Raw genomic sequence first — 22,538 nt, forward strand, 5'->3', positions numbered from 1 at the left:
GCAGAGATTATTTTCACTGCAGCACTGTCTTTAATAGCCATACAATGGAGGTCTAGTCATTAAAGTCTGATCTACATTTACACTAACAAGAAACAATCCTCATGACATACTGTTGAGTGAAGTAAGCATGCTCAAGAGAAATGCTAATCACATGATTCTGGTTGTTTTTTGTTTGTTTGTTTGTTTTTTTACAAACTGACAAATACCCTTGAGTGTATGTACATACAGCTATAAAAGGATAGGGAGAAAATGCTAAAGCACACATATCAGACCATTAATAATGTTTACCTTCAAATACAGCAGGACAAGAGGGGACCAGACAGGGGAACTAATACTTCTCTTATGTTCTTCATGTTGTCTGAATGTGTTTCAAAAATGTATTGCTTTTGCAAAAAAAAGAATTTTTATTTATTAGTAGTAGGTTTAAAAAGTTCTCACTCTGGATTTTTAAGCTGAAAACCTTGCACTAAAAGAAAATTAAAATTGATTTTAGACTATGACTGTGAGGTGTACTTAGTATCAACTTCAATCAGAAAATACTGTATTTGGCTTCTGATAGAAATCATCTGGAATTACAGGAGTGTGGGGTGGCCCTAATGGATGGCCAACTACAAGCCACACTAATAACAATCTCACCTCTGTCCCTCCTTTTAGCTACCTTGTTTCCCTATTACCTTTAAAATTCCTTGAAGGCACTTTTGTTTTACCTTGAGCACCTGGAAAAGTGCCTTTCAATTAAAAAGTGCTCAATATATGTTTACTGGTGGAATAAAACAAATAAAAGGCAGAGAAGAGACTTGGGCCTTGGTTCTTGGATTTTCACACAAATGTCTCAAATTCTTTTCTGCAGAACATTATTTTTTAACAGAAACAGTATAATATTAGATGCTTGTGACACATGTAGGGGATGATTCTGCTAACTGCAGAGCCTCTTTTCTAAAACCTGGCACTACTTTTCAAACATCCGAGTGTTGAAATCAGGATCTTGATGAGAGAGCTGCACTCCCTTGTTCACTGCAGTTTATTTACAAAAATCAAGATGTAGAAACAATCTGAATGTCCATCAACAAATTAACAGATAAAGCAACGTGGCACACACATATATATAATGGAATATTATCCAGCCTTAAAAAAGAAGGAAATCTTGTACTATGCAACCACATGAATGAACCTTGAGGACATTATGCTAAGTGAAACAAACAAGACACAGGAGAAATAATGCATGATCCCATTTACATGAGGGATCTAAACTAGTCTAACTCACAGAAGTAGAGAGTAGAATGGTGGTTGCCAGGGGCTGGGGAGGGAGAAATGAGGACTGCTAATCAGAGTATAAAGCTTCAGTTAGGCAATATGAGTAGGTTCTAGAGATCTGCTGTACAACACTGTGCTTATAATTAACAATACTGTGTTGTGAACTTAAAAATCTGTGAAGTGGGTATGTCTCATGCTAAGTTCTTACCACAAATCAAACAAACAAACAAACAAAATACATAAAAGTATCAAATAGAAAACAAAAGTGAGAGACAGAACTGTGTTATACTGACTAAGAAAGCCACTCAAAACCGAGTGAAAAACTTTATTTTTTGGTATGAGCTTCTACAGAGAAGCAATCAGGTTATATTTCTCTCTATACCCCTAGTACCTAGCACATAGCGACACTTGATCATTTGTTATTAAATGAACAGTGTTTGATTTGTGAATTAAACTGACATTAAAAATTCATTTTTTAAATCAACTGTTTTCTAGACCTGAGAATTAAGAAAAAGGAATGACAAAAACTAAACAATTTCTGAGAAACTGGATTACTACAGCTACAAAAAGCCAGGTGAGCCCTGGGTGGTTTGGCTCAGCAGTCAACGCGTTGGTCCTCAAATCAAGGGTCGTGGGTTCAATTCCCAGTCAAGGGCACGTACCTGAATTGTGGGTGATGAAAGAGGCAACCAATGGATATTTCTCTCTCTCTCCCTCTCTCTCTTTTTCTCCCCCTCCTTCCCTTCCATTCTACCTAAAAATCAATGGAAAAATATCCTCGGGTGAGTTTTGAAATAATTTCTTACCAAGATATACGCTTTGCCGTCATGACCTTGAATACTGAATCTAAAAGTGCTTCTAGCAGAGGAGAGTTCCACCAGACACTGGGCGATAATGCTCTGTACAAACTGAGACCTGTTTGAACAGAAATCAATTTTCACAACGTGCCTCTCATAATAACTCTCACTGACAAGATGAGCCAAAAATGCCCACAGGGCACCTAAAAGGTAGAGGCATACGCATGCCAGACTTTTCTATATGCTGCCCCTTCCCTTGAAACCTGTCCTAATGTGGATTTTAATATATTTTAATGTATTTGTGTTTGCTCTAGTCTTCTTATATCCTATTCTCCACTCCTTAACACATTTTCCACCACAAACCTAACAGAATAAGAAACTGTATGTTAGACAAGTCAGTGTTCCATTTGTGCTGTAGCACATTAAACTAAGTTTAAAAAGGTGAGATATTTCCTCTCCAAAATTAGGCAGTATTATCTACAATATTTCAGTTTGGATCCCCTCAAAGTGTCAGATCTTAGGTACATAACTAAAGTATTTATAGGAGAATAAAATTCAAGGTTATATTTAGATTGCCATAAATTTTAGACATCAATAATGAACTAAAATATACTATAGTTAATTTTTGTTTGCAAACTAAAACGATTAAAAGAAAAGAAACACTAATGGATTTAGTGGCTAAGTACCTTTAAAAAAAAACAAATTAAAAACGAAACACAGGAGTCATTTGAAAATGGACCCATGTTTTAAATATTAAGTAAGTCAAATTACAACCAGGAATAATTATTCAAAAACCTATTGATGATTAGGCTATAAGATCATGGCGATTTGGCACATAGAAAGAAACAAAAATCCTTTCTGATTTAGATTTATATGAGCACATTTGTCCATAATATTATGTATGCAAACCATAAATAAATCCTCAAGTCTTTTACATGTGTGGGCTGGTCCAACTAACATTTCCAAATAAAGAGAGGTATAAATAGAAATGAATTTCCAAATAATCAACTGTATCTATCTTTTCCTACATCTGAAATTACAGAGTAAATATAATTTGCTATTGTACCTTGGTATGATGGGAAATTTTCTCTCAGATGGCTGAATAATCATCTCTGTTATGTAAAACTTGATGGTTTCTAGAAACAAAAAAAAATAGAAAATTCAAAATCTCCCCCAAACACTAACATTTTTATTGAGGGCATTGTTGGTCCCAAATTATGACATTCAAACTAAATAGGTGACATATTGGTACAACTTTTTAAAAAGTGACTGAGTTTAAGAAGACAAAGCCTTGATGACGACACGGAGACAATCAGCCCTAAGACTCCGCATAGCTCAGTGTCTCTTCTGCAGAGCATGTCCCAAGTGCATCTGAGTCAGCAAGACTCTGCCCACTCACATGGAAGATTATAAAAATTCGTCACATCATAGCCATGGCCCATTATTTAGAAATTAGTCACTTGGTTTCCTCATTTCTAAAGTAGTCACTGAAAAAAGGTGTTTTAGTCATAGTACCTCAAAGCCCTTGTACAGATGCTGTGAACCTCACATTAGCATCTACCCAGAATTTCAGAGTTTAAAATAATGTACAATTCCTACCAAATTCGGCTACCAGGTTACTTAGTTTACAGAAAAATTTAAATAGTAAACTAAATATATAATAGAAATAAATATGAATATAACCATTTTTCATTTTTTAAAAAACCTATGAAAAATGTTTACTCTCAGTAGTAATGAAGGAAATACAAATTAAAAAGAGATTATTTTAAGCATATAATAAATAAAATAATTTTAATGATAAGTGCAGCATTGATTAACACATGGAGAAATGGATACACATTCACATTCTGTGGTTAGAATTGAAAATGATAGATTTCTGAAAAGCCATTTGACAAAGGTCTTAAAAATGTGTATATACTTTGATACTGTAAGAATTTATCTCTAAGGAATAATTACAGGTATCTGCAAAATGTCTATAAAGATGATCATAATATTAATAGAAAAATAGTGAAAAATTAAATATCTAAAAATTAGGGATGGTTGGGTTAAATAAACAATTATACATTTATGCACAAGAATTCTATAAAGACATTAAAAAGTGTACCAAATAACTTTTGTTTTAATAAGATAAGAGTTGTTACTAATAGACTTGCTAAAAATGTTTTCAGTTGCCCAATATAACACAGAAAAAGGTAAGAAAATTCAATACCATTCAACATATTATTGTATCTCTAAAGCCATGATGAATTTATCTATTTCTCTTTGAAGTTCAGTTTTCATTTTACTATTTTGTTTATTTTCTCCTATTTTATTTATTTATTTTTGTTACAGATGTTTCTCCTTTTTTCCCCACTGATACCACCTACCCTCTCCCTCCCTGCCATGTCCCCAGTTTGTTCTCTATTTCCACTGTTCATGCATACATGCTTATAAGTTCTGTGGTTTATCTCTCCACCCTCACCCACTCTTCTGGGATTTAGTCTGTACCCCACTTCCACATCTCTGGGACTACACCGTTCCTCAGACTGTTATGTTCATTATATTCCACAAATAAGTGAGATCATGTGATATTTGTCTTTCTCTGCTTGGCTTGTTTCGCTTAGGATAATACTCTCCAGGCCACTCCATGTTGCCTCAAAGGATAAGAGATCTTTCCTTCTTACAGCTGCATAGTACTCCACTGTGTATATGTACTATAGCTTTTTTATCTATTTGTCTACTGATGGACATTTGAGCTATTTCCAGATCTTAGCTATTGTAAATAGTGCTGCTATGAACGTGCGGGTACATATATTCTTTCTGATTTGTGTTTCAGGCTTCTTAGGGTATATTCCTAGGAGTGGGATCACTGGGCCAAAAGGCAGTTCAATTTTTAATATTTTGAGGTAACACCATAGTGTATTCCACAGTGGCTGCACCAGTCTGCATTCCCACCAGCAGTGTACCAGAGTCCCTTTTTCTCCACACCCTCGTCAACACTTGTTCTTTGATGATTTGTTGATGGCGGCCATTCTGACAGGTGTGAGGTGATACCTCACTGTTGTTTTAATTTGCATCTCTCTGATGATTAGTGATGTTGAACATTTCTTCATATGTCTCTTAGCCATTTGTATGTACTGTTTGGAGAGGTGTCTATTTAGTTCCTCTGCCCATTTTTAAATTGGATTCTTTGTCTTCCTTTTGTTGAGCTGTATGAGCACTCTATATGTATTGGAAATTAACGACTTATATGATGTATCATTGGCAATTATGCTCTCCCATACAGTGGGTTGCCTTTCCATTTTGGTGGTTTTATCTTTTTTTTTTTTTTTATCCTCACCAGAGGATATTTTTCCATATTTTGTACAGATAGAGTGGGAGGGAGAGAGAGGAAGGAGAGAGAGAGAGAAACATCGACGTGAAAGGGACACATCGAGTGGCTGCCACCCGCACGACCAACCAGGGCCGGGGACAAACTGCAACCGAAGTACGTGCCCTTAGCGGGAACCGAACCTGGGTCTCTCCGGACTGCAGGCCGACGCTCTAACCGAGGAGCCAAACTGGCCAGGGCTGGTGGTTTTATCTTTTGCTGTGCTTCAGAAGCTTTATAGTTTGATGTAGTCCCATGAGTTCATTCTCTCCTTTGATTCTGTTGCCTTAGGGGATGTATTAGTGAAAATTCTGCTGTGTATGATATCTAAAATTTTGTTGCCTACATTTTCTTCTAGTATTTTTATGGATTCATGAGTCACATTTAAGTCTTTTATCCATTTTGAGTTTATTCTTGTGTATGGTGTAAGTTAACGGTCTAGTTTAATTTTTTTGCATGTAGCCGTCCAATTTTACCAACACCATTTATTAAAGAGACTGTCTTTACTCCACTGTATGCTCTTGCCCCCTTTGTCAAATATTAATTGAACATACTGTCTTCGGTCTATTTCTGGGTTCTCTATTCTGTTCCATGGATCTATCTGCCTGTTCTTGTGCCAGTACCAGGCTGTTTTGATTACAGTAGCTTTGTAGTATAACCTGAAATCCGGTAATGTGATCCCTCCAACTTTGTTCTTCTTTTTCAAGATTGCTGTGGCTATTCGGGGTCTTTTTTGCTTCCATGTGAACTTTTGAAGTATTTGTTCTACTTCTGTGAAGTATGTCGTTGGTATTTTGATGGGGATTGCATTGCATTGAATCAATAGATTGCTTTGGGTAGTATGAACATTTTAATAATGTTAATTCTTCCAATCTATGAACAAGGTATGTGCTTCCAATTTTTTATATCTTCATCTATTTCTTCTTTCAATGACCTGTAGTTTTCTGCGAATAGGTCCTTTATTTCTTTGGTTAAGTTTATTCTTAGGTATCTTAATTTTTTTGCCGCTATGATAAATGGGATTCTTTCTTTAGTTTCTCTTTCTGTAAATTCATCATTGGTGTATAAGAATGCCGTCTATTTCTTGACATTAATTTTGTATCCTGCTACTTTGCCAAATTCATTTATTAAGTCTAGTAAATTTTTGATGGAGTCTTTGGGGTTTTCTACGTACAGTATCATGTCATCTGTGAATAATGACAGTTTTACTTCCTCCTTTCCAATTTGGATCCTTTTTATTTTTTCTTCCTGTCTGATTGCTGTGACTAAGACTTCCAGTACTATGTTAAATAAGAGTGGCGAAAGTGGTCATCCTTGTCTTGTACCTGTTCTTAAGGGAAATGCTTTTAGTTTTGACCCACTGATTATGATGTTGGCTGTAGGTCTTTCATATATGGTCTTTATTATGTCAAGATATGATACCTCTATTCCTAGATTGCTGAGCGTTTTTATCAGGAATGGATGCTGGGTTTTGTCGAATGCTTTTTCAGCATGTATTAATATGATCATTTGATTTTTATCTTTCATTTTGTTTATGTAGTGTATCACATTTATTGCTTTGTGAATACTGTACCAGCCTTGCATCCCTGGGATGAATCCCACTTGGTCATGGTGAATAATTTCTTTGATGTATTGCTGGATTTGATTTGCTAGTATTTTGTTCAGGATTTTGGCATCTATGTTCATCACGGATATTGGCCTGTAGTTTTCTTTCCCTGTAGTGTCTTTTTGTAGTTTTGTAATTAGAATTATGCTGGCCTCATAAAATGAGTTTGGAAGTCTTCCTTCTTCTTGAATTTTTTGAAATAGTTTGAGGAGAATGGGCATTAGTTCTTCTTTGAATGTTCCGTAAAATTCCCTCGTGAAGCCGTCCAGGCCTGGGCTTTTGTTTGCTGGGAGAGTTGTTTTGTGTGTGTGTGTGTGTGTGTGTGGTACATGCCCCTAGCAGGAACTGAACATGTGACTTTCTGGTCCACAGGATGACGCTCAACCACAGAGCCAAACTAGCCAGGGTGGGAGAGTCTTGATTACATCTTCATTTCTTTTCCTGTTATTGGTCTGTTCAAGTTTTCTATCTCTTCCCAGCTCAGTTTTGGGAGATTATGTGTTTCTAGAAATTTGTACATTTCACTTAGATTGTCGAATATGTTGCCGTATATTGTTCATAGTAGTTGTTAACGATCTTTTGTATTTCTGTGGTGTCAGTTGTTACTTCTCCTCTTTCATTTCTGATTTTGTGTATTTGGGTTCTCTCTCTTTGTTTCTCGGTGAGTCTAGCTAAGGGTCCATCAGTGTTGTTTATCTTTTCTAAAAAAACAGCTCTTTGTTCCATTGATCCTTTAAATTGTTTTTTTGTTTGTTTGTTTGTTTGTTTTTTGGACTGTATGTCGTTTATTTCTGCTCTGATCTTTACTATTTCCTTCCTTCTACTTGCTCTGGGGTTTTCTTTTTGTTTGTTTTCTAGTTCTTTAAGTTGTGAGGTGAGAGAGTCTATTAGAAATTTTTCTTGTTTCTTGAGGTATGCCTGTAGTGCTATGAACTTCCCTTGCAGAACTGCTTTCGCTGAATCCCATAGATTTTGTGTTGTTGTGTGTTCATTTTCATTGGTTTCCAGGTAGTTTTCAATTTTTTCCTTGATCTCCATGGTAACCCATTCATTGTTCAATAACATGCTATTTTGCTTCCATGTGTTCAAATGTCTTTGCATGTTCTTGTTGCAGTTGATTTCTAGTTTCATGCCATTGTGATCTGAGAAGATGCTTGATATGACTTCAATCTTCTTGAACTTGTTGAGACTTAGTTTGTGTCCTAACATGTGGTCTATCTTTGAAAATGTCCCATATGCATTTGAGAAGAATGTGAATTCTACAGTTTTGGGGTGTAATTCTCGGTAGATATCTATTAAACCCATTTGATCTAGTGCTTCATTTTGAGTCTGTGTCTCCATGTTAATTTTTGTCTAGATGATCTATCCAGTGATGTCAGTGGGGTGTTGAAGTCCCCTTCTATGATTGTATTGCTGTTGATTTCTCCTTTGAAGTCCTCCGGAATATTTTTAATATATGTTGGTGCTCCTATATTGGGTGCATATATGTTTACCAAGGTTATATCTTCCTGTTGGATAGATCCTTTCAATATTACGTAGTGGCCTTCTTTGTCTCTAGTTATAGTCTTCAATTTGAAATCTACTTTCTCAGATATGAGTATTGCTACCCCAGCATTTTTGTCCTTTCCTTTTGCTTGGAAGATTATTTCCATCCCTTCACTTTCAACCTATGTGAGTCTTTTGTTGTGAGGTGGGTCTCTCGTAAACAACATATATGTGAGTCATACTTTCTTATCCAGTCAGCTACTCTGTCTTTTTATCAGCACATTCAAACCATTCACATTTAAGGTGATAATTGATATGTACTTATTTATTGCCATTTTTGTTTAGTGTGGTTATATTTTCCTTCCTATTTCTTCTTCTAATTACAGCAGTCCCTTAAGCATATCTTGCCGTGCTGGTTTAGTGTTAATATATTTTCTTAGCTTTTTTTTAAAAAATTTTTTTTGGTCTGGGAAGCTCTTTATTTGCCCTTCTATTTTGAATGATAGCCTTGCTGGATAGGGAAGTCTTGGATTCAGATCCTTGTTTTTCATGACCTTGATTACTTCATGCCACTCCTTTCTGGCCTGTAGTGTTTCTGTTGAGAAGTCAGCTGAGAGCCTTATGGGGTTTCCTTTGTAGGTAACCTGTTGCTTATCTCTTGCTGCTTTCAGGATTCACTCTTTGTCTTTAATTTTTGGCATTTTAATGACTATGTGTGTTGGTGTGGGCCTGTTTGGGTTCTTCTTACTTGGGACTCTGTACTTCTTGAACTTGAATGCCTTCTTCCTTCACCAAGTTAGGAAAGTTTTCTGTCACTATTTCTTCAAATATATTCTCTAGCCCTTGCCCATTTTCTTCCTCTTTGGGGACTCCTATGATGCGAATGTTATAACGTTTCCAGTTGTCCCACAGTTCTCTTAAGCTGTATTCCTGTTTTTTAATTGCGTTTTCCTTTTGGTTTTCTGATTGGTTGATTTTTTCTACTCTGTCTTCTAATTCACTGATGTGGTCCTCAGCTTCCTCTACTCTGCTGGTTAGTCCTTCCAATGTGTTCTTAATTTCTGCTATGTCATTCTTCATTTCCACTTGGTTGGTTTTCAATGCTTCTATATCTTGACTCATGGTTCTGATGTCCTTACTCATGCTGTTGAGCTTCCTCAAGATCATGGCTCTGACCTCTACCTCTGATAATTTGCTTAACTGCATTTCATTGATCTCATCTTCGATAGAGTTGTCTTGTTCTTTCATTTGGGATTTGTTTCCTTGTTTCACCATTTTGGCTATCTCAGTGGGTTTTGGAGCCTGCCAAATTTTCCCTCTGGGTGTTGGTGTTTGCTGTTTATGGCTCCCTCTACTGGGTTTGGATGGGCCTGGGTGGGCTCACGTTAAACACCACTGTCCAGACTTACTTTCCTGGGTAGATTTGCAAGCTCAGGAAAGGTTCAGTTATCCTCTAGCTTTTTCCTGGAGGCTAGTAGTCTCAGTTACTCAGTGCCTTGGAATGTAGCCCTGGTGTTCTGCCTAAGAGAATTTCCATAGGGGTGGGATAGATGATGGTTGTTAATGAACCTCAATTTGCATTTTTGTGCCTCACCTGGAAAAGGCTGAATCTCTGAGGTGGGGGGGGGGACTGCTTTTTTCCCCACAGCTCTGGGAAGGAGCACACTGGCCACTGTCCTTTGTGGCCGCCACTCAGCAAAAAATCTGAGTGTCCTCCAAATCCCGATTGTCCCCACAGAGTTCCAACCCAGTCTGCCCTCCCTCTGCAGTAGCCCCTAGGTGAGTAGCTGTGGCTATTTTAGGGCTCTGTCCTGGCTCTCTGCACTGTGGAGCAAGCTTGGTCTTTATTTCCCAAGGGCGCTGCTCACAGCTAAGACTGCTGCTGTCGTGGGCTCCCAGCCCGCCACCCTCTCGAGTTTCTGCAGATCCTACCAGTGTCCCTGGTTATATGGTCCTGTTCTGCTGCTTTTTCTCAAGGATTTGTCTTTATTTTAGTTTTAATTCCCATTTGGTCCTGGGAGATTGTCTGTGTAGCTTCCATTCACTCCGCCTCCATTTTCACATCCTCCAAGCCTATCTTGTTCGCAGCTGGGTTGCACAGGCCTCTCTGGTACACCCGCACCCTGCAGGTCCTGCGAGTAACTGGATCACACAGTCCCTTTCAGGATCCATCTCTATGCCTATGTTAGGGGCTGCTGGGTCACACAGGCCTCTCTGCTGCTTCAGCACCCTGCAGGTCTCATGGGTAACTGGATCACACAGTCCCTGCTGGGTCACACAGGCCTCTCTGGTGCCCCCGCAACCTGCAGGTCCCACGGGTGGGCAGCTGGATCGCACCAGTCTCTCTGGGGCTCCGGCTTTCCACTGCTCTTGTGAGCTGCTGGACTGCACCAGCCTCTTTGGAGCCCCAGGTCCTGCTGCTGGTGGCTGGGGAGTGCTGCTGCCCTGTGGGGTTCAACTCCTGCTCATTTTTTGCTATAGTTTTTGGGGATGGATCTCAGCTGCTGGTCTGTTCTTCTGTTGCCTGAGGATGGATGTCTGCTCCCCGGCCTCTGTTGCTGGGGGTATATCTGGACTCGAATAAGGCTGCTACTATGGGGGATGGTGCTGGGCTCCCGGCTGTCTACAGCTTCCGCGACTGGCACCTAGGGAGCTCCACTACTGTGCACTGGTCTGTGTTGACACAGAGTGTCCACTGGCCCAATGGTGCCAGGTGTGCTGGCGGGCTCAGGTTGCTGGGCCCTAGCCACTCCCACTGCCTCCTCCCAGGGAAGGCCCTGAAGAGCTGCTGACCGCGGTAGCCGGCTGCTCCCATCCACAGCATCTCTGCACTGCACGGGTTTGGTCGTCCACCTTCACATCCGCTCACACTTTCTCACACTAGCTCACTCTCTCACACATTCACCCTCCCTCCGGTCCTGCCTGCTGCCATCTTCCTCACTTTACTATTTTGAAGTCATACTATTAGATGAAGAATTGAACCCTTTAACATTATAAAGTGATCCCTTTTATCCCAGCTGTTAAAATATTTTAATTCTATAATTTTAATCCCACAGGGTATTATTATTGTTATTGTTGTTATCATATACAGTTCATATTTAGTGTCACCTACATATTTATCTTTTTTTTTTTTTTTAAGCAATCCTTTTTGGACTTACAGGTAGGTTTTCTTTTAATAGAAATGAAACCACTTGAGGTGAATTATCTGTTTTTGTTTGTCAGAAAACATATTTATCTTTGTTTTGATTCTTCACATCAGGACATTTTCACCTGATAAAAAAATCCTAGATTAATAAGAGTTTCTGACTTTGTGCACACTAACACTATCATTCCATTGTCTTTAAACTTTCATTATTGTTGCTCCTTTTACGGTGATCTGTCATTTCTCTTTGGTTGTTTTCAAGATTTTCTCTTTGGTTTTTATTTTTCTGAAGTATTACTCTGTGTGTGTCTAGCTACAGATTTGTTTTTATTTATCTTTCTTGGGCCTCATTTAACTAGAATTCACTGGACCTCTTGAATCTGCACATTTTTGTTCTCCATCACTTTTGTAAAATTCTCCTTATTGCCTCATGCATTGCCTATGCTCCATTCTACCTCTCTTTTCCTTCTAGAAGTTTGGTTAAATATACATTAAGTCTTCTCAGTGTATGCTTTATGTTTCTTACTCTTTCCTATATTTTTTGCCTTCTTGTCTCTGTGCTAGATCAGGATTTTTTTTGCTTATCTATCTTCTGTCCAGTAATGCTTTCTCCAAATTGTACCTAGCCTGCCATTAAACCACCCACTGAATTTTATATTTCAATAATATATATTTTTTAAAATTCTATTGTGAATCTTTTCCAAATGTTAGTTTCCATTTCCTTTCGATATATTCAAATCTTCCTTTTATACTGTTAAATATAGCAAGCATGGTTGTTCTACAGTTTACATCAGATAATTCCAGTAACAGAAGTCTGTTTCTATTGTTCACTGTTTTTCTTAGTTCTTATTGATAGAAGCCTAGTTTACTTGCTCACTTATTTGTGTTTGGCTATCTGGTGAACACAGCACTTGACAGATTATTTGTGAGAATAAGTTTTACAATGAAAATACCTTCCTCCAGAAGTGATATGCATTTGATTTTGCCAGGCACATAGTGTTATATCTAGTACAAGATGTGACCCTTTAGAGTTTCATATTTTTGTGTAGTCATGTACTAGGTTCTCATCTTGTACAGTCTTTGATTTCTGTCCCTACTTCCCAAAGCAATCAAAATAAAAGCTCTAATGTTACAGAATTGGCCCATTGCTGGGAAAAGGTGGATTCAATGTTGTGCTAAACTCCTTTTAGTTTGCTGTTGTGGTAATTTACCCACATATTTTCCATCTATCTTGCTCCTCATTCCTTCCTGTGGATTCCAATTACCATCTGGTATCTTTCAGTTTAGCCTGAAGAACTTTCCTGAGCATTTTTTGTAGAGAAGGTCAGCTAGTAATGAATTATTTACATCTATTTATATGAAAATGTCCTCATTTTGTCTTCATATTTTAAAGACAGTTTTGCTGGATATAGAATTGTTAGTTGACAGGTATTCTCCCCCCTACCCATGCATTTTGAATATCTCTTTTTATTGTCTTCTGGCTGTCATTATTCCTATAAATCAGCCTCAATTGTATCATAAAATCCCCTACATGTGATATTTTGTTTTGCTCTTGATACTTTGAATATTCTCTTTTCACCTTTAGCGTTATCATTTGGTTACAATGTGCCTCGATGAAGTGTTCTTTCTTGTTTATTCTATTTGAGATTCATTGCAATAATTGAATCTGAAAGTTAATCTTTTCCACCAAATTTGCCAAGGTTTTAGCCATTTTTTTCTACAATTTTTTTTTCTGACCTTCGTTTTTCTCCTCACCTTCTGAGACTACAATTGCACATTTATTAAAAAATGTAATATTGTCCCACAAATCTGAGGTCTATTCATTTTTTCTTATTATCTCAAATACATGGTTTAGCTAATCTAGTGAATTCTTTACAGTCGCTGTATTTTTCAGCTTTGCAATTATCAGTTGGTTCTTTCTGTTAAGTATCTAATTTATTGAGATTTGCCATTAGTTCACTCAGGAGGCTTTTAAAAATTCTTTACCATATTTATAGTAGCTACTCAATATCTTTATCTGCTAAATCTAATATTTGTGCTTAGTCAGCACCTGCTAATTAAGTTCTGTTTTTATCTTGTATATGAATCACCCTGTTCTATTTCTTTGCATACCTACGATTTCCAGATGGAAGGAAGACACTGTATGTAATACATTGTAACAATTCTGGATTGTCTTTCTTCTCTTAAGGGTTGTTGGTTTACAGATTACTTAGCCTAGATTCAAACTGGGTCACTATAGAGTAGTTACTATATTTGCATAGTTTAGCTGTCAGCAAATTTGGGAAGAAGTTCTGCTCAAAAACCTCAAGCCAGTAAGGATTCCACCTTCTGCTGCTCAAGATGTGTGTGGATTAAAGAATGCAATTCAAGGCACAGCAAATTTGCCGCTCTCCCCAAGCTTTCAATTCTTATTGGCCTCTCTGGCATCTATTACGTGCATGTATAATAGTTTAGCAGTCAGCCAGAGTCATGAAAAGAAGTTAACATCTCAGCCTTTCTATGGCCTTGTTACTCCCAAATTTTTCCTATTTAATTTCTAGTTTTTCCTCTGTCTACCCTGAACCAAAATTACTCTGTAAACAATAAAGCTGAATTTTTCCTGTCCAAGTTAGTGTGAGAATGGCAATGCCCCAAAGCAACAAGGGTGAAAATTTGTCATTCTAAGCAAAAGCAGTAGCAGTTTCTTATAACTAAACACTTCTCAAATCAATGCTTCATTTTGGTCTCCCAGTGGCTGTTCCTAACAATTTCTTGAACTTGTAGTCTTGTGCTTGGTTTCTACAGAATGGAACTTTTCTTTATAGCACCTTTTTGGAAGTGGAGTCCTACTAATTTACTTTTAGAGTAAGTGTTAATATAGCTCTCTTACATTACCTCACACACACTCAACATATATTGACCTCCTAATATATATTACATCATGACAATTTTTGGTTAAATCAGTGTTCTGTGTTTAAATTATTGACACCAATGATATACCATGGCAATGTTTCCTTTCGTGTTCAAACCTCTGTTATCCTGCAGTGCATAATTGTTTTCTTTGTTGTTGTTGTTAACACTCTACTGAGGATATTTTTCCATTGATTTTTAGACAGAGTGAAAGGGAGGGAGGGAGAGGGAAAAAGAGAGAAATATCAATGTGAGAGGCACATCAATTGGTTGCCTCTCCTGCAAAACCCTGATGGGGGCCGGGGCACTGGCAACCCAGGCACATGCCCTTGACTGGAAATCAAACCCGAGGCCCTTCAGTCCGAGGGCCAACACTCTAACCACTTAGACATACCAGCCAGGGCCACAGTAGCTTTCTTTTTCAAGAGTTTAGTTTTCCGAGTACCTTTAGCTAATTGTTCCCATATGATAAAGTGATTTGTCTCAAGATTATTTGCTCCATGTGGTCAAACAAATAAAAAAAAATGTAGTTTCACCTTACAACTGAAAACGTCTTCACTGCAATCTTCTCTCGATTCAATTCAAGCTGTTATCTCTAGGCCTGCTGCACATCCCTCACCCTGAGCATTCCTCACCTTGCTCTGCTGTGTTGAATAATCTGTCTCCCAAATTCCATGTCCTCTCTTGAGGGTGAATCCCTAGTTTGGGTGATAAATACCCTATGCTAGATTCTTAAGGAAAATATACTTTTGCGATCTATATTTTAAAATTTTGTTATTTCCAGAAATGTATTTGTTATCCTCATACTTGATTGATGGTTTGTCTGTGTATAGAATTCTGGGTTGAAAATCTTTTTCCTTCTAAATTATGAAGGTATTGCTTCATTGTCTTTTAGTTTTCAAAACTGCTGTTAAGTTCAATGCCATTCTCGCCCTGGCCCGTGTGGCTCAGTAGAGCTTCAGCCCTCCGACCAAAGGGTTACAGATTTTATTCCGGTCAAGGGCACATACCTGGATTGCAGGTTCAATCCCTGGCCCTGGACAGGGTCATGCGGGAGGCAACCAATCGGTGTCTCTCTCTCACATGATGTCTCTCTCTCTATCTCCTTCCCACCCTCCCTTCCACTCTCTCTAAAAATCAATAGAAAAATATCCTGGAGTGCGGATCAACCACCACCACAAGAAAAGTAAAATGCCATTCTAATTCCTAATCCTTTGTCTACTACTTGCTTTTTCTCTGGAGACTTCATCCTTGGTGTTCAGAAATTACTCAATGTTGTGGCTTTGAGTAGCTTCCCTGCCATCCTTCCATTAATTATTCTTGACACTTAGTGAGCTCTTCCTATTGATAAACTTAAGCCTTAGCTCTGAAAAACTGCCTTATAATTGGTTTTTGGTATTTTTTTCTTTGATAATTTTCTACACCCTATTGTCTCTATTCTCTCTTTCTAGAATTCCTATTATCTAGATATTAAGTGTCCTAAAGGCTCAATTCATTCATTCATTCAACAAATATTACCAGATGCCCATCATGTGCTAGATGTTCTAAGTGGTGAATTTACAGTGATAAATGAGATAGACAATATCTGTATCTTCAGGAAACTTCCATGAAGATTTTATTTTATACTTTATCTCCCAACTTTCAGTCTGTCAGTTGGGTCTGGTTTCTAAATTAGCTCCTTGATTTTTATCTTCCAGTCCTTTGTTTATCAAAACCATTACATCTTTAATTCTGTAGTCTGTAACTTATGGAGGCAGTATTATTTCATTCTCCATAGACATTTATTATGGTTTTTTTTAAAAGATTTTCTTCTGTTTTACACATAATTTGTTTCCTCTCAGTGCCTTTACTATGCATACTTGATTACTTATTTGTTTTGGTCTCTTTCATGTTGGAGGTTCCCTCAAAGATTTGTTGATTCTCAGCAATCCATTCATATTTAAGTGTAAGGTAATTTGGGGTGTAGATACAGGCTTGTTGACCATAGGACGGATGAATATAAGCTCATCTTTGTTGAATGATGCCTAAGAATCAGTGTCTGCAAATCTTTTCTGTGGTTGGTACTACTCAATTATTCCAAGAAAGGATTCTCCAATCTCATAGCTTGAGAGTATAAGCAAGTTGCAAGTGGAGGAGGAGACCCAGGAGTCTTAGAGCTCCATAAAAAACTTTGAATTAATCATCCTGCTTCCAGATGTGTGCCTCAGACTGCCTTCCCTGTTCCTGCTGTCCCCAAATTGTGACCAATTCTGGGGTTCCACAGTGAATATTGGCTCACTCCTTGTCCAAATGATCTTCTGCAGAAACTAGGCTGCAGCTTCCCCCGCATTGCCAAGTTTGCTCCAGGTGCGTCTCTCTGCTTTACAGCCACAGAAAAAGTTTGCTTACACCTCTTGTTTACATCACTGCTGTCTCCTCTCTACTTCTCTTTGTCTCTGTAGATTCATGTCTTTTTTATTCCTTAAGAGATATTTTGACTAGACTTCAGGGAGGAAGAAAAAGAATTTTTAAAAAATTAATTTACTGAACTTACATTTTCTTAAGTTGTTGCTTAAGGGGCTTGCTTTCATTCTCCAAAAATAACACTTTGAGGCTACTAGCATCCTTAAACTACTGTTCATTCTTCCGTTTCTGTCCACTTGGGGGAAGTAACTACTTATAAGATTTTGATTATTTAGAAAATAATACTCTTAAGTACAACAACTTCACTTAAATCTCATCTTCTAACTAATTGTATTAAAAACAATTATTCATCACCGATAAAGTTAGCACAGCCTGTTGTAGCTCTCTAGATATTTTTAAACTATATCTTTAATAGTGATGCATTTTAATTATTGGGATTTTCATTATTACATTTTAAAGCAGTATAACATAAACTTTCTATAAAACATAATTAACATTATTAGGAAGAACAAGGAACAAAGTACAAAACTCAGAATGTGTTTTTTTCCATTTCAATAGATTCTCTCCCACCCCTAACCCCAAAATACAGCCCCAAGGCAGAGGTCAGCCAAGAGAAGCAACTTTTCCATCATCCATGGCAATCAACTCTTCTGATTGAGGAGTTGCATCAATAAAAAAAAAAAAAAAAAAAAGCTCCAATCTTCTTTAAGACAGACCCCAGTACAAAGTTCATATAATTGTTTTATATCAACAAAGAGAATATAAAATATTAAAAATGACCCAACTTCTTAATGCTTAAAACTCAATACCATGTACTTAAAAAGGTCAAAATACACAAAGTGCTCAGCATATTGGATGATGTTAGTACATTTCTATTTTTAAAAGTATCAATTCTAAAACATATATTAGTCATCTTTCATATATATATCCTATAAAATTTCCTTCTATTGGTTTCTTAACAATAAAGCAATCATTTTGGTTTTTCCTTACCTGATGACACGGTCTCTCCCAACATTACCTTGCAACGCTTACAAATTACATTGGTATTTGCCTTTGGTTTCTGTAGAACAGAAAAATGTCATTTAAATGTCATTCGGCTTTTCTTAAAAAAGAATATATAATTTTAACATAGTCTCTAGGGTATACATTGAACTTCGCATTTTATTTTGCCCTCTCCTAAATACTGGGAATACATTTAGCTTATATGCGTAATTCACATGCACAGACATACTTTTTATCCAAATCTAAAGACAGAATAATGAACAGACTGATTTTTTCCCCCAAATCTAGCCACTACTTGATAATCTAAATGTTGCCAAATAATTTGAACAAGGAGCACCCTACATTGCTAAAAAGCACCTCCAAATATCCTAAACATTTAGAATTGGAATATTATGGGCAAAAAAGGCAGAGAAGGTAGGTGACTTGTCTCAACTCGTGTGTCTAGAAAACAGAAGAATCAGAACTCATTATTTTGACTCCTTATCCAGTGTAACTTATGTAAAAGTAATATAGATTTCATAACTACCCATCGGAAGATAAAAACATTTAACCCATGTATATAATTTTATTTTTTCATTTAAGATATGCATTGTAACAGAAGAGATGAATAGTGTTCTGGGACAAATTCCCGAAACATTCTTAAACTTCAAAAATCCATACTCATCAGTTGGGATACAGATTAAAATAGCTGGTGTTCACCTAGTCATTAAGCAAACAAAAATGCTCTTTGAGACACAGAGAACAGATGGTGGTTACCAGAGGCAGCGTTAGGGGCAAAATGGGTGAAGAAAGTCAAATAAACATAAATAAGTAAAAATAAATATTTATAAATAGATAAAATAAGTAAGACCTGGGTATGTAATGTACAGCATGGCAATTATAGTTAATAAAATTCTAGTGCATATTTGAAAGTTGCTAAGATAGTGAATCTTAAAAGTATGCATCACAAGAAAAGAAGTATAACTGTATGGTGATGGATATTAATTAGACTTACTGTGGTGATCATTTTGCAATATATACAAATATCAAATCATTATGTAATACACTTGAAAGCATTATAATACTATATGTCAATTATACCCCAATTAAAAAAAAAAAAATCTTCCTATTTGTAGTTTGTTGTAGAGGTTATATTATAAGCAATAACAACGTGGTTAAGAGCCCAGACTCTGGGGCCAGACTTCCTCAGTTCAACTCCCAACTCTGTTATTTACTACACTCGTGACCTTGGGCAAGTTAACTATCCTGTGTTGGTTTCCTCATCTGTGAAATGGAGTTAACAGTAGTGTTTAACTCACAGAGTCGTTTACTAGGATTCAGAAAGGAGTGTTATAAAGCACTGTCCTGGGTACACAGTAACTACTAAGGTGGATGTTATATAAATATATTTTTGGCATATATCATTCCAGAAATGGGTAGAAAATCCATACCTTCCCACAAAGGGATCGATCCCCCCCACACACACACACTGGATAGCCTCTGTACATTAATTAAGAACCTAGCCCTGCTGGTGTTGCTCAGTGGTTGAGCATCAATCCATGCACCAAGAGGTCCCTAGTTCAATTCTCAGTCAGAGCACATGCCCAGGTTGTCAGTCAGATCCCCAGTAAGAGGCATGCAGGAGACGGCCAATAGATGTTCTCTCTCATTGATGTTTCTATCTCTCACTCCCTCTCCCTTCCTCTCTCTAAAATCAATAAAGAAAAAAAAAATTTTTTTAAAGAATGCCCTTTACACATCCACAGTAATATATTTGTGAAAGCCATACAGTATTTCTCTTACCCAGCTATACTTTGACATGGCAGAAGTCACATAAACATGGGCAGGGAGAAGACAGTTCTAGAACTCTGGCCACTTGGGGCCATCTCTCTTGGGAAACCGCACAATAGTGTGGGTCTAAGTGAGGAAACAGTGACTTTCTAATGTGGGATAACTTATGTATTAATCTAAAAAATAAGCCTTAAGAGATTAGTATAAGTAAGTACAATTATATTTCCCTTGACATAAATAACTATTTCCTAAAAAACTGTATACAAAGCACATTTAAACTGAGTTCCATGGATGTGCTGTTAGTACCTAATAGTGCTGATATCTGAATCCTGGTCCCTTAGATGCTAAAGCTTATGCTTCTCAGCACTATGTCAAGAATTTTCTAAATCAATTCATGGAATCAATTTAGTGGGTTACAGGCTGAACTGAAATATCACAGTGCTTCAAACGTTAGGTGAGTACTGCTTTAAGAACCTTTTACTTGAGGTGTGTTTGTGTGTGTGTGTGTGTGATCAAGTCTTGATATAAAAAATAAATTTCTTAGTTTAGTTAGAGGTCAAAAAAAGTCAAAAGCCACAGACATGGAAACCAAGAGCTGCCCATCTGTTCAGGTTTAGGCAAGGTGACAAGAATAAACCGGGTATGCTCAGCTCAACTGTGAACATTTTGGCAGTTTCATGCTTTCTTACAGTAAAATCTATCTGTACTGCTTCAAGTTAGTATTAATGACACTTTGTAAAGGATTCTATTTTGTACAAGTTAAGTCAGGCCATCCTCGTTAAGACCTGCCAAAAACTAAGGGCTTTACTAAAAACGAATATAGGTTATTAGAGTAGCAATGCTTGAGAAGGGCTTTTTCTATTTGAAGCAGAAAATTTTTCATCAGGTACTCTGTTGTGTATTTCATTTATTTCCAGCACATTTTGCTTTGTCTTTATTGAAGCAAGAAAAGTGGGTTTTGTTATATTTTTAAAATAAAATTCTACCTTTTTAAGACACTGGTAATCAGAACTTAAAAATCTGATTAATAAAAAGCAAATGGCCTCAAACAACCAAATGTGTGGATTTTGATTCAAACAAATTGACAGTGAAATATACTTTTAATACAATTAGGAAAATGTGTATGCAGCCTGTACTATATCATCAAGTAATCACTGTTAATTTTGTCAGATGCAAAAATGACACTGTGGTTATGTAAATAAGAAAAACCCATATAGGGTGAAATGATATGTCTGGGATTTGCTTTAAAGTACCAGAAAAAAATAAATAAATAAAAGGGACAGAAAAAGCATACTTTGTGAATCAAAATAATTGGTATACTGCCCTGGCCGGTTTGGCTCAGCGGTTAGAGCGTCCGCCTGCGGTCTGGAGAGACCCGGGTTCGGTTCCCGCTAAGGGCATGTACCTCGGTTGCAGTTTGTCCCCGGCCCTGGTTGGTCGTGCGGGTGGCAGCCACTCGATGTGTCCCTTTCACGTCGATGTTTCCCTCTCTCTCTGTTCCTCTCTCTCCCTCCCACTCTGTCTGTACAAAAAATGGAAAAGTGTCCTCGGATGAGGATAAAAAATAATAATAATAATAATAATTGGTATACTGAAGTTTATAATTCTATTCTGTTTACATTTGTGAATGTTTACAAAGTCTAACACATTATTCTAAGAAAATAAAAAAGTTTATGGGTTTAACAACACAAATTACCAAAATCAATAAGTTATTGCTAAGCACCTCAGGAAAGGAAAAAAAGGTAAATCTGATCGTCACATTTGCCAGCTATAATATAGAAGTTCAATTTTGTTTGTTTTTTCAAAAAATTGGATGAAGTCATAAATGTAGCTATACTTTCAACAATAATTTTATGAATCTTATAAAAGGTTGAGGTGCTGTCCTTATCACCCTATTAAAAGATGTAAAGCTTTGTCTGACCGGTGTGGCTAACTGGTTGAGCGTCAATCCATGCACCAAAAGGTTGCTGGTTCAATTCCCAGTCAGGGCACATGCCCAGGTTGTGGGCCTGATCCCCAGTGGGGGGCATGCAGGAGACAGCCAGTTGTTCTCTCTCATTGATGTTTCTCTCTCTCTCTCACTCACTTCCCTTTCTAAAATCAATTTAAAAAAATTTTTTTTTAAAAGATGTGAAGCTTCTATGTTGGTAGACATGAAAAAAATACACAAGAGATAACATACAACTGGAAAAACAGAGAAATCTTTAGCAGGTATCTTTTGAAAGCAAAAGGTATGTGTCACTGCCACATTAACAGAAGCACAGATAACATACTGTATACTCTATGGGGCTACTGAAGGAAAGAAATGTGATAGACTTTATGTGTTTGTGCTGTTTTAAAATTGCATCTTTTTAATTAAAATATTATCACACTTCACCCTGGCTGGTTTTGCTCAGTGGTTAGATCATCAGCCCGTGGACCAAAGAGTCTCAAGTTCAATTACGGTCAAGGGCATGTACCTCAGTTGCAGTTCAGTCCCAGGCCCTGGTTGGGGTCGTGTCGGAGGCAACCAGTCGATGTGTCTCTCTCACATCGATGTTTCTCTCCCCTAACCCAAACTGAAGATAAACAGAAAAATATCCTCAGGTGAGAAATTTAAAAAATAATAATGATAAAAAATAAAATAAAATATTATAACACTTCTAATTTTATTTAAAGAGAAACTCTGCTTTGTAATACCTTTTTTTAACCTGTGCCTAAAGGAAAGCCTAAAGCAAGTCGTGCAATGAAATAGCCTAACAATGTGGGAACTCTACAGAGCAAACATGAAAGACATTGTTGTGACTAATTAAATCAATATATCTGAGACAGGGCACGGCTGCTCAGGGGCGGATTAGCCTC

The 22,538-nt window shown here is 37.2% G+C and overlaps 1 protein-coding gene across 2 annotated transcripts in view; it reads right to left on the reverse strand.

Moving 5' to 3' along the window:
• UBE3D (ubiquitin protein ligase E3D) overlaps positions 1-22,538 on the reverse strand; it is a 102,698-nt gene that overhangs the window by 58,828 nt on the left and 21,332 nt on the right. For both annotated transcript variants that reach the window (XM_036249301.1, XM_036249302.1), the window contains exons 5-7: positions 17,916-17,985; positions 3,118-3,187; positions 2,061-2,169 (exon numbers count right to left, since the gene is read on the reverse strand). In XM_036249301.1, coding sequence (XP_036105194.1) covers positions 2,061-2,169; positions 3,118-3,187; positions 17,916-17,985 — 249 coding nt within the window. The remainder of the gene's footprint in view (positions 1-2,060; positions 2,170-3,117; positions 3,188-17,915; positions 17,986-22,538) is intronic.

This window comes from Molossus molossus, unplaced genomic scaffold, assembly GCF_014108415.1.
Source record: "Molossus molossus isolate mMolMol1 unplaced genomic scaffold, mMolMol1.p scaffold_m16_p_8, whole genome shotgun sequence".
NCBI classification, from domain to species: Eukaryota; Metazoa; Chordata; class Mammalia; order Chiroptera; family Molossidae; genus Molossus; species Molossus molossus.